Source organism: Pseudopipra pipra, chromosome 6 (genome assembly GCF_036250125.1).
Source record: "Pseudopipra pipra isolate bDixPip1 chromosome 6, bDixPip1.hap1, whole genome shotgun sequence".
Classification (NCBI taxonomy): Eukaryota; Metazoa; Chordata; class Aves; order Passeriformes; family Pipridae; genus Pseudopipra; species Pseudopipra pipra.
The window spans coordinates 1,527,031-1,540,295 of record NC_087554.1 but is presented as its reverse complement, the minus strand read 5'-3'; the positions used below and the strand labels follow the sequence as shown (position 1 = coordinate 1,540,295).

The following is a 13,265-nucleotide window of genomic DNA, read 5'->3' as shown; positions in this document are numbered from 1 at the left end:
TACAATGCTTACCAGTCTTCATTGTTCTGCCTGTATTTCAGGTCACTCTCTGTACCATATGCTTACCAGTGCTGTGCATTTTGGGGTTGTGATTCTTATTTAAACTCTAATGCTGAAGATTCCAGTCGCCAAGATCAAGGTGCCTTGATGGATCGTGAGAAGGGTAAATGTTTCATTGTACTTAACCAGCATTATTGTTTTGTGCTGGACTCAAATAACAGTGTATGTTGTCTTTGAATAAGGGAGTATGAGAAATGTAAATCTTGATAGGGCTACAAAAGCTGAAAGTGCTTAGCAATTGCTAACAAATAGCAGTACCTTGTTCCTTCTAAATATGTGAAAGGTATTTGTTGGGCGCTGTAAGACTTGCCTGTAAGGGGAAAAAAAATCAACTTTAAAAAAAAAAATATTCAAACTGCAAATATTGCTTCTGTCATGGTTTTACTGTTCTCAGTGTTTCAACCTTCCTATTCAGACAGGGCTTGTCCCTTCCACTGTCTGTTTCAGAGTCCTGGTGATCAAAGATGTTGCTTTGTTATAAAGCATCGTGAGTACCTGGGTCAGGCAGGAGTAACTCAAACTGCTGCAGCCATTTCTGCACTGAGCTTTTGACCTTATGTGGCAAACCAGAGCAACTCCACTTGTTGAAGGCTGGAGAGCTGGTGAACTGTTAGGTGTTTGATCCCTCAAAAGACTACTCCCATCCTAGGCAGCTTCACTGCATTTCACTTTTATTTTCTTTCTATGACTAACGTGTTTTTCACTTTTACAGCTGATGTTCTGAGAAATGAGGAAAATGAGGAACTGGGACAGACTATTATTCACTGTACACCAGCAACAGGTAAATCCTGTAACGTGCTTTAGCCACACTGTGAACTTCAGGCATGGTGTTAGCAAAGAGCTGGCTGCAGAATTACATCTTTTATTCCTGGTAATCATTCTGTGCACAGGAGATTAATTTATACAATGCTTTGGGTGAAACATCACTTGATGTCAGTTTTGGATGAGCAATCACAAAGATTCGACTGAGCTTTAGACACGTAGCACTTTATTGGAGAACTATGCTAGGAAAAATACTGGAGTTTCTTTCCATGAGCAGAACAATCAAGATTGTAATACTTATATTTGGAGTCTGCTGTATTTAATGCACTGTGCCCCGTAATTCTGCTTTATTTTTGCCAAGGAGATGTCTGTGGGGCAGACTGTAATGAATGCTCACCTGTTTCAGTGGCAGTTCAGCCCATGTTCTAAAAGCTTGACTCAAGACTGCTGTCATTGGTGGCTTTAACGAAGCTTGATGTCTTTGCAGGAGAGTGGATGAGGAACACTCACCTGATCTGTTCCCCAGCCCTGCTGTAGCTGCATTAAGTGAGAGCAGAGGGCTGTTACAAGTAGTTGGAGTAGGCAGTAGCATCTTAAACTGCTAGAGGCACTTGTGCAATGAACAGTCTTATTGGCATACCAGAACTACCAATTCAGGCTTGAACGGTCCATGAGTGTTGAAAGTCTTTGATTTTGCAATGAATATTTCCATTCCAGGCTTTTTTTCTGCCCTTCTGCTTCTCTTTCTCAAACTGCAAATTTCCATACATAGTTCCACTCAGCTCCTGAAAGCAATTATGGTGGTGCTTCCTACTTCCTTGCCTTTGCCACAGCCTCTCCAGAGGATTCCTTCCGTACATCTTGTATGCTCCTGTTTGCATAAAAAGGAACACATAGATGGGGGAAACAGTATGCTTCCAGTAAAGTTACTTCTGGATGAGCAGGAGTTATCCAAGTCTTATTTCATTCTTTTCTCCTAACTTGTATTTTACATTATGAAAATCTGTTCATTCTCCATCTTTTGGGCTAGCTCGAGCTTTAGTATCCAGCATATCACAAGGATTTCTTGATCACAGCCAAAAAGAACTGTGGTCAGACAGTCAAAGATATTATTAATGTCATTGTACATAATCTGAGAGTTAATTTGTTAATGCTGCTTATTTGCTTTTGATCTCCTGTTCACAGAATGAGAATTCAGATGGTGTGTTACATGGGTTAAATCTTTGAAGTTTTCAGTTCTGTCTTTTTGCCCATACCAGAAATGCTGTAGTAGATCTAAAAGGAATGAAGAGCTTGTTTTACAAGTTCAAAATTTGCCTTGTTTTTCACCAGTCCCTCCCATACTAACAAGTTTCTGTGCCATGTTGTCATCTGGTCATAAGTAAGATTCTCCACCCACCATGTAAGTTCTGAATCACTGCTCAACTCGTAGATCCACCTTTACTTTGCCTAATGGCAGGAATGGGTTGCTGAACAGTGGTGTTCAAGTAGCTCAGGTTCTCTGAAAGATGTGAAACTCATCCTTCTGAGAATGAATTTTTCCCCTCCTCCCACACGGGCTGGAAATATCAGTGAGAGAGAAGGGTAGCTTTTAACTCTAAGGATAGCAAGGCTTCAGGAGAAAGATAGGAAAGGGTGGTGGGTTTTGTTTGTCTAAAGTACTGCTACTAGAAAAATGGCTTCAAATTGATTTTTGTAAGCACAGAATTGACATTTTTAAGTTTCCTAAGTGGGAAGTTGTTTTTATTTTTATGTAGATCAGCTTAGCAGGTATTGTTGTGTCATGTGAATGTATTGTAAAACTGATTATTCTGGCATGGATGCCTTACTTGGGAATACCTGCTAAAAAGGGATATTACTGCTGATTTTACTGGTCTGTTAATCCATTGAGCACCATTATTTCATGTCCATAAATGAAGCTTGCTCATTTAAACAAAATATTAATTTTTGTCTTGTCAGTTCATTAATTGCTGGAAGTTGCATTAGGCCTTGGGAGACCCTTGCACTGACATTTAGTCGTTCTGTGCAGTTCTGTTTCAGCCCATGTTAGGGATGGGTTGTCCTTATCTTTCCCCTGCCAAAAGGGAAGGCATGTGCTGTGCAGAGCCAGGGTCACAGGCTGAGTCTGGCTCAGAAGCTCCAGCCTTTGCACAGTTTGGCATTTTCCTTCAGCTCCCTGACTGCAGGGAGGGATCCCGAGCTGTTGAGCTTTGGACAGTTAGCAGTGCCTAATGGGGATATAGGAGAGGTTCAACTCTTCTAACTGTTACTTAAAATCAGTAGGACTTCCCTGTGGAATAAATAGCAATTAGAAGGATTAGAAGGGTAAGCAATAGTAGTGACCTTTCTTCCTTGTCTTGCCTTCTGTTATTTCGCTTGCTGGGCTTTTTTTACTATTTAAGCATTTTTAAGTGGCGAAAGAAGAAAAAAATCTTTTTCCCATATGGCTTTCCAAGCTCACAGTGTGTTTCAGTGACAAGGCAGGGCTTGTGGTAAATTCCTGTCCTTATTGAAGCTGATTAAATTGAATTTGTCGGCTGTTTTACAGATGTTTCCTTGTGACCAAAAGTTACACCAGAAGGCATGTTTGTGAATCATTTTTTGAGAGAACATGTTCCTTCTAAAAAAGTCCTTCCCCTTACAAGTGGGTTGTGAACATTTGCTTTCACATTTTTTGCCAATCTTTTTTTATGATGTATAAAATCTCAATAAAATAAAGTATTTGGGTGGCACTAATAAAAGCTATTTTGAGTAGCTAAAAGTAATTAAGTTGGTTTAGCTAGCTTGTTTATACAAAGTGTTCTCAAGTGACCATTCACTTTGGTAATTATTATTTCAGGCATAATTAATTAGTAAATAGCTTCAGCAGAATAGTTTACTTTCAACTGACCTATTTAGCAGTTGAGCTGTGTACTCTATTCATTAATTAATGAGTACTCTTGTAATACCTTTTCAAAATCTTGCTTGTTAAGGCAGAATTTTTTCCTAAATTGGTTGTCCTTCTCTTTGTTTTTTGTTTTCTTCTAGGTGCCTTTAAGCCTTGTGAATATTTATTGGGCAGCTGGATGATTCGACTTACTGTCTGGTTTATTTTTTTGGTTGCTTTGTTCTTCAACCTGCTTGTCATGTTAACAATATTTGCATCCTGTACTACATTGCCATCTTCCAAACTGTTTATAAGCCTGATTTCTGTCTCTAACTTATTTATGGGAGTCTATACTGGTATTTTAACTTTCTTGGATGCTGTCTCTTGGGGAAGATTTGCTGAATTTGGCATATGGTGGGAGACTGGCAGTGGTTGCAGAGTTGCTGGGTTTCTTGCAGTCTTTTCATCAGAAAGTGCCATTTTTTTCCTGATGTTGGCAGCTGTTGAACGGAGCTTCTCTGCGAAGGAGTTCATTAAAAAGGGGAAAAGCAATCGCCAAAAACAATTTCAAATTGCAGCAGTTTTTGCTTTCCTGTGTGCCGTGGTAGCGGGATGCTTGCCACTTTTTTATAAAGCTGAGTACTCGGCATCCCCCCTTTGCTTGCCCTTCCCCACTGGAGAAACGCCCTCACTTGGTTTCACAGTAACTTTAGTGCTCCTGAACTCGTTAGCGTTTTTGCTAATGGCTGTTATCTACACTAAACTGTATTGCAACCTGGAAAAAGAGGATCTCTCCGAAAACTCCCAGTCCAGCACAATTAAGCATGTTGCTTGGCTAATCTTCACGAACTGCATCTTTTTCTGCCCTGTTGCGTTCTTCTCCTTCGCGCCGTTGATCACTGCGATTTCTATCAGCCCCGAAATCATGAAGTCTGTTACTTTGATATTTTTCCCGCTGCCTGCTTGCCTGAACCCGGTCCTGTACGTATTCTTCAACCCAAAGTTCAAAGAAGACTGGAAGATGCTCAGGCGCCACCTGACCAGGAAGAACGGCGCGGTAGCAATCGCCGTCAACGCTCAGGGGGGCTGCCCCGCGCAGGATTTTTACTACGACTGCGGCGTTTACTCCCACCTGCAGGGTAACATCGCCGTGTGCGAGTGCTGCGAGTCGCTCCTTCTATCCAAGCCCGTGCCCTGTAAACATTTAATAAAGTCTCAGAGCTGCCCCACGCTGGCAGTGGTGCCTTGCCAAAGGCCGGATGGCTACTGGTCGGACTGTGGCACCCAGTCGGCCCACTCGGACTACGCGGACGAGGACGACTCCTTCGTGTCGGACAGCTCGGACCAAGTGCAGGCCTGTGGCCGCGCGTGTTTCTACCAAAGCCGAGGGTTCCCTTTGGTTCGTTACGCCTACAACATACCAAGAATTAAAGACTGAAAAGGCTTTCTGCCACCAGCTGTTCCAATAAAGAGGTATAATGCTTTGCAGACTGTTGCCTGTTTTGACCTTTCGAGCAGGAAGCACTTTTGTAATCATTGTTTAGTGTCGTTTGTAAAGAAGGGAAGCGGGCAGCAACTTCTTGAGCCATACATTTAAAAAAAAAAAATTAAACAAATAAATCAATTGCCCTGACTGTAAATAATTGGTAAACCAAATTTGTTACCCGATATTTTTACTCTTTCCACGCAACAGTGGTTTCTTTTATACAGTTTTTACATGCTAATGGTGTGTTTCCACATTGTGCTCCAGTTGTACTTTGCTTCTGCTGTTGGCGAGGTAAGTTCTGTTGATTTCCCTCCCACCCCCCCGCCAAAGCACAATATAAAGGACAGCTGTTTGATATTATAGAAATTATTTTTAAATGTAACTTTTCTATAATTAAGCAAAAAAAAATCTCTTGCTAGCTTTGTATAGTGTATTCAGCATTGAATCTCAGGATGAATTTTATTGCAGGGCCAAAAAAGGGATTAATTCTCCCATACGTAACTGTGACAGCAATATAGGAATACTATGTTTGTTTTGTATTTTAAGCCAACATTCAATTAAAAGAAAAAAGGGTTTGTTGCAGTAAAGCACTTGTAATCCACGATATTCTATAGATTAGGGGAATAAGAATATGAGGTTGTCAGGAATAGTAGGGTTGAACATGTTTTTCCAGTGATGATGCATTACTTCAGGTGAACCACAGCAAGTTTCTTCAGTATTATGCAGTCAAGTCATACCATTGGAAGGAATGTTGATGTATCAGGGGGTGTTAGCAGTGCTGTCAGTGTACACAGCTCATGTCTTTGCAGAAAGACTGACTAATGCTCTGCAGCCTATTGAATGTTACAGCACTCCAGTGATACTTATGGATAGACTGAGCAAATGGAGGGAAAATGCAAAGCAATTTGGCAATGAAGAAAAGCATTTTTCCAATTATTTTACTAAGAGTGAAGTACACTCTGTGAAGTCACTGATTTTCACATAAATCAGTGCAATCTTTTTAAACCATTAAAGTCCTGAGACCCTAATGATTTAAGTACAATCAGTGATCCATTTTCTCTATATTTAGTTTGAAATCTGATGGATATAAAGTTATGAATGCATGATTAAGTATTTATGTATGTTTCTTGAACAATACACTAAATCAAGAGCAAATCCACTGCCGTCCCAGTCACTCTGGAGACATTCTCAGTAAGAATTAAAGCTAGATTGCTGTTTTGAGAATTAAACTGTACATACTGTTCATACAATGAATTTTTATCTTTGTATTGTAAGTTATTTGATAGAACCCATGATGGAAAATGTGGCTTCAGTTCATTTTGTTAATTAAAGCTACCTCCTAAACAATAGTGGCTGCCAGTAGCAGAGTGTTTAAAATGTGGTTTATATACTTTTTGCATTGTAAATAGATGTGGTTGTATATTGTCACTGTAATAAAAACAGAATCCTTGTATATCAAAATCATGTAGTTTGTACAAAGTATGGGAGGATTATTTACTGTATGCTGTTAATTTTGTAAGCCAAAATATTCACGTGTAAAAAGGGAAGAAAACCAACCCAGAGTTGTTAATTCTTATATTTACACTCATGAATATTACATCTGCAATTAGCATGGAATGTTACACTGAAAGCAAATAAAGGGTACATGAACATTGATTGTTATTTATCTCTGTTTTTCAAAAGTTAAGGCTGAAAATGGTGCACATGTAGAATTATTGAGCATAAATAATGTGTCATCTGCTCTTGGCTGCATGTGGTGAGTTCAGGAAAGAACTGCCAGAAAATTAAGAAAGCTGCCAATTTACATGTGGATTTATGATCTCTGACTAATGCTGTCTTGGCATTCAAAAGATTAAAACCTTCAGTGAGGTGTTTGCCCTCTTACAAAGCAATCTTGTGATTATAGATATTATGCATTGTATTTGAGTTAAAATGTTTTTAGTATGGCTTGGATAATCATACAGATTATAATTTTCATATTGGTACTTTTTTATGTTGAGAGTTGGGTGGTTTTTTTTTAAGCTATCATTTTGTTAGAGTCACAGTCTGTCCCACATTCCCTCTGTTAAGGTGACACGAATGCTTCTCAAAAAGGACTATAAATGTCACCTGCCATTTATAATCAGTAGAGAAGGAAATCCAAGCATCAGTCTTCCAAAGAGCCAGTTGTATTTTCAAAACGTGTTCTTGAGAATGGATTTATTTCTTCTGATTCTTCACTGCAATGCTGTTAAAAAGGTCAGATGTGATCCATTTGAAGTTCCGGTACTTCATTTTACATCAGTATGTTTGTGGGGTTCAGCTGTGCTAGTGGTTAACTCTTACTGCAGTCAGCCCAGTGTCTTCCAGCACACACAGGTTCTGTCTGCTGCTGGTAGAGGTGAAAGAAGACAGGCAGCAGCTACTAAAACCAGCCCACCAAGAAGCAGTGCTGCAGAGCTTGCCTCTCTCAACGTGACTACGTGCCTGAACGCCCGTGGACAATCACATAAGGAGAACCTGGACAAATCCAGCTGTCAGGTGCTTAGAGCCACCTTTGTTGTGTCTTTGCTGGTCAAGCTGATCTCGGGCTAGGGCACAATGGAATGTTCAGATGTTCACATCTCACTCCTGCTCCAAAAGCAGTGTCAAATATATGGACACCTTGCCTTAAAGCGGTGTTGCGTTAGCAATGTGTGGGATTTTTGTTACCTTTGTACCAGTGGCTTTTTGAGCTGTCCCCTCAGCAGCCTCCTCCTCAGCTAGGCAAAGCTTCCTAACTTCAGTTTTGAGACTCAAAAACCTCACGTTACACCCTTCTGGAGGTCTGCAGAAAATAAATGTTCCAATTTTCTGGAGTCTGAAGCAAGCTGAAACTGTTTTTACAGTGATAGTGTCACATACCTTGCTTCTAGACCTCCAACAAACTGTCATACTGAATTCCAGTGCTGGATTTAGCAGTCAAAAAGAATTTGCTGTTGAATTTAAATGAAAAAATTAGGGCAAGGAGAGAGCATTTTTTTGTTGTTGTTGTTTTTCTTCCTCATCTGCCATTGTGAGGAAGCAGTTTTTTGCAGGGAGACAGAGTCACAAATAGTATTGCCAAAGGTATTCCCAACCTTTCCCCCATTAAGAGTAATTTCTTACTTATGGCTATTAGCCTGCTCTGTGGCAGTATGGTGGGGAAACTGAGCATTTTCATTCTCTTACAAAAATTATGCATCTGCTTTGCAGCTTTTTTGTCTAGAGTCCTTTTGCCTCTTTTCATTTCTTTCCAGTGGGATTTCCTGTGTTTATTCATAAATTTACTCAGAAATTTCAAACTTACACAAAGATACCTCAGTAATTCTTTTCACTTTGACTACTATTTTTAAGCCTTCAGCTTTAGTTTACAGGGTAATGTTTTTAATTAAAAGCTCAATGCAGAGTTTGTTTCATATGTACTCTCAATAATTTTTAATTTCATAAATGTTTTTGATCTTTTACTGGTAGCATAAGTTTATTTTTTAGCAGGAGACTTGTAATATTACCTTTCACATATTGTACTGTAGAGTCTGACTGATTTAGCACTAGATGTCAGTTGAAGATGATTCAATAAATAAGGAAATGAAATCTGAAATGTCATAATACACCACAAATTGCTGTTTTCTGTACTGTTGTGTACTCTAAGAACTTGGAGGGTGAATGGACTCATATGTTTCATGGCACTACAGTAATATAAAATATAATTATTTAGATTTTACTTTAGGAATACTAGTTAGTGGTCACTGTGGTGTTTGCTGTAGGGAAATTATTTTGATTTGAGGGTAACAAGATATGAAGTGGTCTCACTGGTTTCCAGTAACAAAAGCATAACCTGTGTCTTGAAAATTTCAACCCAAAAATGAGCAAGTAAATCTGTTACTATCTGATGCTTTAAAAGAAAGACTTTAGGCAGAAGAATAAACTAGCTAAAGAAGTGAAGGCTGTTCAAAAGCAGGAGGGCTGTGATCTCCAACTCACAAAAAAAAAAAGCTGGGTTGAGTAGGAATCCTGCCAGTTATTGAAAAAGGTGTGATTTTAAAATAACAAGAGAAAAATTCTCATCTGAAGGCCCTGCTCCTTGGAAGAGATGGCTCCACATCTGCAGTCAGCAGAACCTGGGCTGGGATAGTGGTGCGTGCAGTGTACTGCAGCCATGGGAATGCACCGTACTGCGAAGGGAAGTGAAGCAATCCAGGACCTCTCAGGTTTCACAGCCTCTAATCAAGCAGAACTACACACTCAGGCACAAAAATAGCCAGCAGACAAGTATAGGCAGTGCTTGTTCAGCTCTGACATGGAGTGTGAGCCAAGTTTCTCCCTCACTCCCGTGCCTGCCACACTATTTTTTATCACAGTGGAAAATCGGAAGACTTGGGAAACTTCTTAAATTCATCTATATTTGGTTCAAATTTTCTACTCTTTTTAAGGTCACAAGTAAAATTAAGATCTATATTCTTCAAGCTTAAGGCATGTTGTCTAAGCCTCTGTTTCTGTCTAAATTTAGTAATTTTTTTTCCTATAGGATTATTTTTATGTTTCTATGTTCCTGAATACAAGTGTGGAACTAGACATTACATCTGATCTGATTCTTTTCATTAAATCTGGGTAGTATTCATCAAGTTGAACTGAGAAGATTCCTTCTGCTGGCTTTTGTGTTTTCAGAGATTGTTTATCATATTACAGTTGAATTTCTAAAATTGAAGTATTTCATAAAGAGGAGTTGGCAATTCAAGGTACTTAGTGATTCAGACTAGTTGATTTGTGCCTAGAGTTTAATTCATTTCTATGTCTTTTACCTGTCAAATTGCTTTCTTGATATTTTCTGCATAAAAGGTTTTCTCAGATATTGTGGATGGCAGTTAGGGAGTACTTGTGAGAAATTTGCCAGGAGCATTGGGATGTTCAGACACATTGATTGGCATGACCAAACAGGTAGAAGGTATAGGTCTGTGAATACATCATGCTGTGTTTACTCTGAATTTTACTCCCTGTTGCTAGATAACTCCAAATGCTTATTCAGTAGCCTGTGGCGGTGTTGGTTCAGTTAGCACTGAAAGACTGAACTGTAGTTTCTTTAGTGAAAAATTAGGATGATTTTGCACGCTGGCATCAACCGTAGGGATGCGTGGATATATTTATTCACTACACTCAGTTGTTTGCAGCAACTTCTGTGTTTCACTGTGGCAGTTTGATTTTGCCTGTGGGCTTTAGCACTGTTGGCACTTAATTCTTACCAGGGCAGATGCTTTCTGGCACTCAGTTCACAGAATTAAGGATTTGCTGTGAAGCACTGTCCTTGTAACGTGCCATTTGCCTGCTTTGTAAGTCCTGCTATGGCCATAGGAGTTGTGTACCTGAACCTGCGGGATTGTTGTTTCAATCCTTAGTATTTTATTAAATTACATTGTTTGGGCTCTTACCTTGCCTGTGTTAACTAGGACACAGTGGCTGTGGAGGTGGCTTGACAAGTTGGGCAGAATGGTAAGAAGGATAATAATATTATTTTATACTTTCACATCTCTTAGAAGTTGGATGCTTCTGCCATTCCAGTAGCAATGCTTTGATTCCCCATAAGGTGAACTGGCTTTTGCCACCTTCTCTGTGGGCAGTCTTGCCCGACGCTGGTAGCTTGTCACAATGCTAAAGTTTGTTAATAAAAACTATTTGCCCAATATCTGCTCCTGAACCCTAAGAAATTCTCTTAATCTGTATTACAGTATATGGAAGGAAGAGACAGACTCAAATGTTTGTGTCTTTGGCAAGATTGCTGCTGCCTTGCCGTGAGACACCCATTTCATAGTTTCTGGCCATCCCAGATGATGTGATGTGGGCCTCCATCAGAAATGAGAGATGCCCAGTGCAGTGAGCTCCAGAATTCCTCAATTTAGTGACACAAGACGGGGCAACATTTTTTCTATTCATTTAAGACTGTTATTAGTCTTCACTGTGAGACAGGCTTTAAGATTGGGGAGATTTTAAAGCCTTCCTAAGATGTTCTGAAATTACCTTGGTCTGCAACCTGTTGAAATACTTGAAATTTTCCTGCTTGGAGGAAATGGAGCTTTGCTAGCAGTGCTTGTGTAGCCATGGAGTAAGCAACTTTTATACTACTTTTATTTTTTAGCTGCGTGTGGCACATACACAAAACTTCTTGTAAAACCATAGGTGGCTAGTGTTTAACAAAGCTGAGGCACTGGACTGTGTAACTTGTGCCCTAAGAATTCAATCCAATTTGAAATTGTCTTCTTCTTATAACTTTAATTGGCATGAAACTTAGGTTCTAGTGATATTCTGTTGTCTCCAATACTTAAGTCACCAGTTTAAGTTATTTTATTTGTTATTTATTTTAATGATTTTAAATTATTTTGATGGGTGTAATTCATTTGTTAGACACCGTGGCTAGTCATACTTGCTTCTTTGTTGAGCCTGATTATCATCAAATAATCTACTGCAAGTGACTGGAGTTATTTCAGCATCATCAGCATCGATTTGCTGCATAGTGGTGTCGTCAGTATTCTGGGGATGCTTAGATCAGAGATCCATTCAGGCCTTTTTTGTGGGTTTTCTTCAGTTTGCTGGAAAACCATTCCAGATGATCAACTGGTTATCAGCACATGTGATCCGCGATGGGATAATATTTAGGTTTTTTTCTTTCAGGAGCCATAAGGATATTTCTCCAACCTGCCAAAACTGCAGTTCCCACGAGACGGTAAGACAAATGAAGAAGCTCTACGACTGAAAGGGGAAAGTCATCTCTGCCTCTCCCTTCCAGTTTGTGGCTCTGCATCCCTGGGGCTTGTCTGGTTTTGCCCTCAGCAGATGACAGACATATCCCTGAGCTTTAACTTGCTCGGACAAAAGAGTTTGCTTGGCCAAAGAGTTTTCTACTATATTAGTAAGGTTTTGTGGGTCAGTGAAGGGTCTGGTGAGCAAGAGGGAGGGAGAAGTATGTGCTCCTGAGAGACAGGAGAGATGCAGCTCCTTTGGCTGAGAAATTATAGACTGGGGTGCGTGTGGCTCTGCAGCCCAAGAACCAAACAGCCCATCTTAAAATTTCCAAATTATGACCATTTGGGCATTTTTTACATTCAACCTTTATCCAACTAAAAATATATTTCTTGCTAAACTCATACACCTGGAGAATCACCTTCAAACTTCTATATCTCATGTTAATATCAGTAATGCTTCTGCTTAGTCAGCCACAGCAAAATGAGTCAATGAAGTTTTATAAAAATTTGCCCAGTGCTAGTCAGCAGTTATTTCCTTGGTTGATGACATTTGAAGGCAGTGAAAAGCTTTGGTGATACGTGTTTGTTGCTGATCCTGGGTCAAGGTGGCCCAGCATCAGCAATGAAGAAGGGACTGTGTACCTGGGATTTGGAACCACACTGGAATACTGACAAAAAAATCTACTGGTAAACAAGGATAGGAATATATATATATATATAATCTGATCTATTTATAACAGATAATTGTTGCTCATTGGAGAATTAACTGAGAGGAGAGAAGGGAAAGGACACCATTTGCCCAGCAGAGATGTATGAAAACCAAAAGTCTTTAGAATTTTAAATCGGAAACGAGAACAACGGTGGCGACCGAAAGGGGATTTTTGCAATTCAATACAAGTGCGGGCTACAAACTCCGACCGGGCCGTTGGCAAACGTAACGCTGCCTCCTCCTGATCCACTGCTGTTGCCACCTGCAGGTGAGGCGGCTGGTTCCCCTTTAGCGAACTGGTACACGCGCAAAAACATCACTAAGAAAAGGACAACTGTGAAAAGTTCCCAAAGACCAGATCGCGCGTCAACCACCCCGCTGCAGATGCCCGGGGTCGGGCCGGGGCGCTGAGGCGGGGCCGGAGGGGCGCTGAGGCGGGGCCGGAGGGGCGCTGAGGCGGGGCCGGAGGGGCGCTGAGGCGGGGCCGGAGGGGCGCTTAGGCCGGGCGGGGCGCTGAGGCGGGGCCGGAGGGGCGCTGAGGCGGGGCCGGAGGGGCGCTGAGGCGGGGCCGGGCGCTGAGGCGGGGCCGGGCCGGGCGGGGATGCGCGTCCCGGTTGCCGGGGCGGCGGGGACTGTGGGGGCCGCGGGTGC

The 13,265-nt window shown here is 40.8% G+C and overlaps 1 protein-coding gene across 1 annotated transcript in view; it reads left to right on the top strand.

The window, feature by feature from the left end:
- Positions 1–6,830, top strand: part of LGR4 (leucine rich repeat containing G protein-coupled receptor 4) — a 73,077-nt gene extending 66,247 nt beyond the window's left edge. Inside the window, exons 16-18 of the mRNA XM_064656967.1 lie at positions 42–163; positions 773–841; positions 3,850–6,830. Coding sequence (XP_064513037.1) covers positions 42–163; positions 773–841; positions 3,850–5,126 — 1,468 coding nt within the window. The 3' untranslated portion in view covers positions 5,127–6,830. The remainder of the gene's footprint in view (positions 1–41; positions 164–772; positions 842–3,849) is intronic.
- The last annotated feature ends 6,435 nt before the right edge of the window (positions 6,831–13,265 follow it).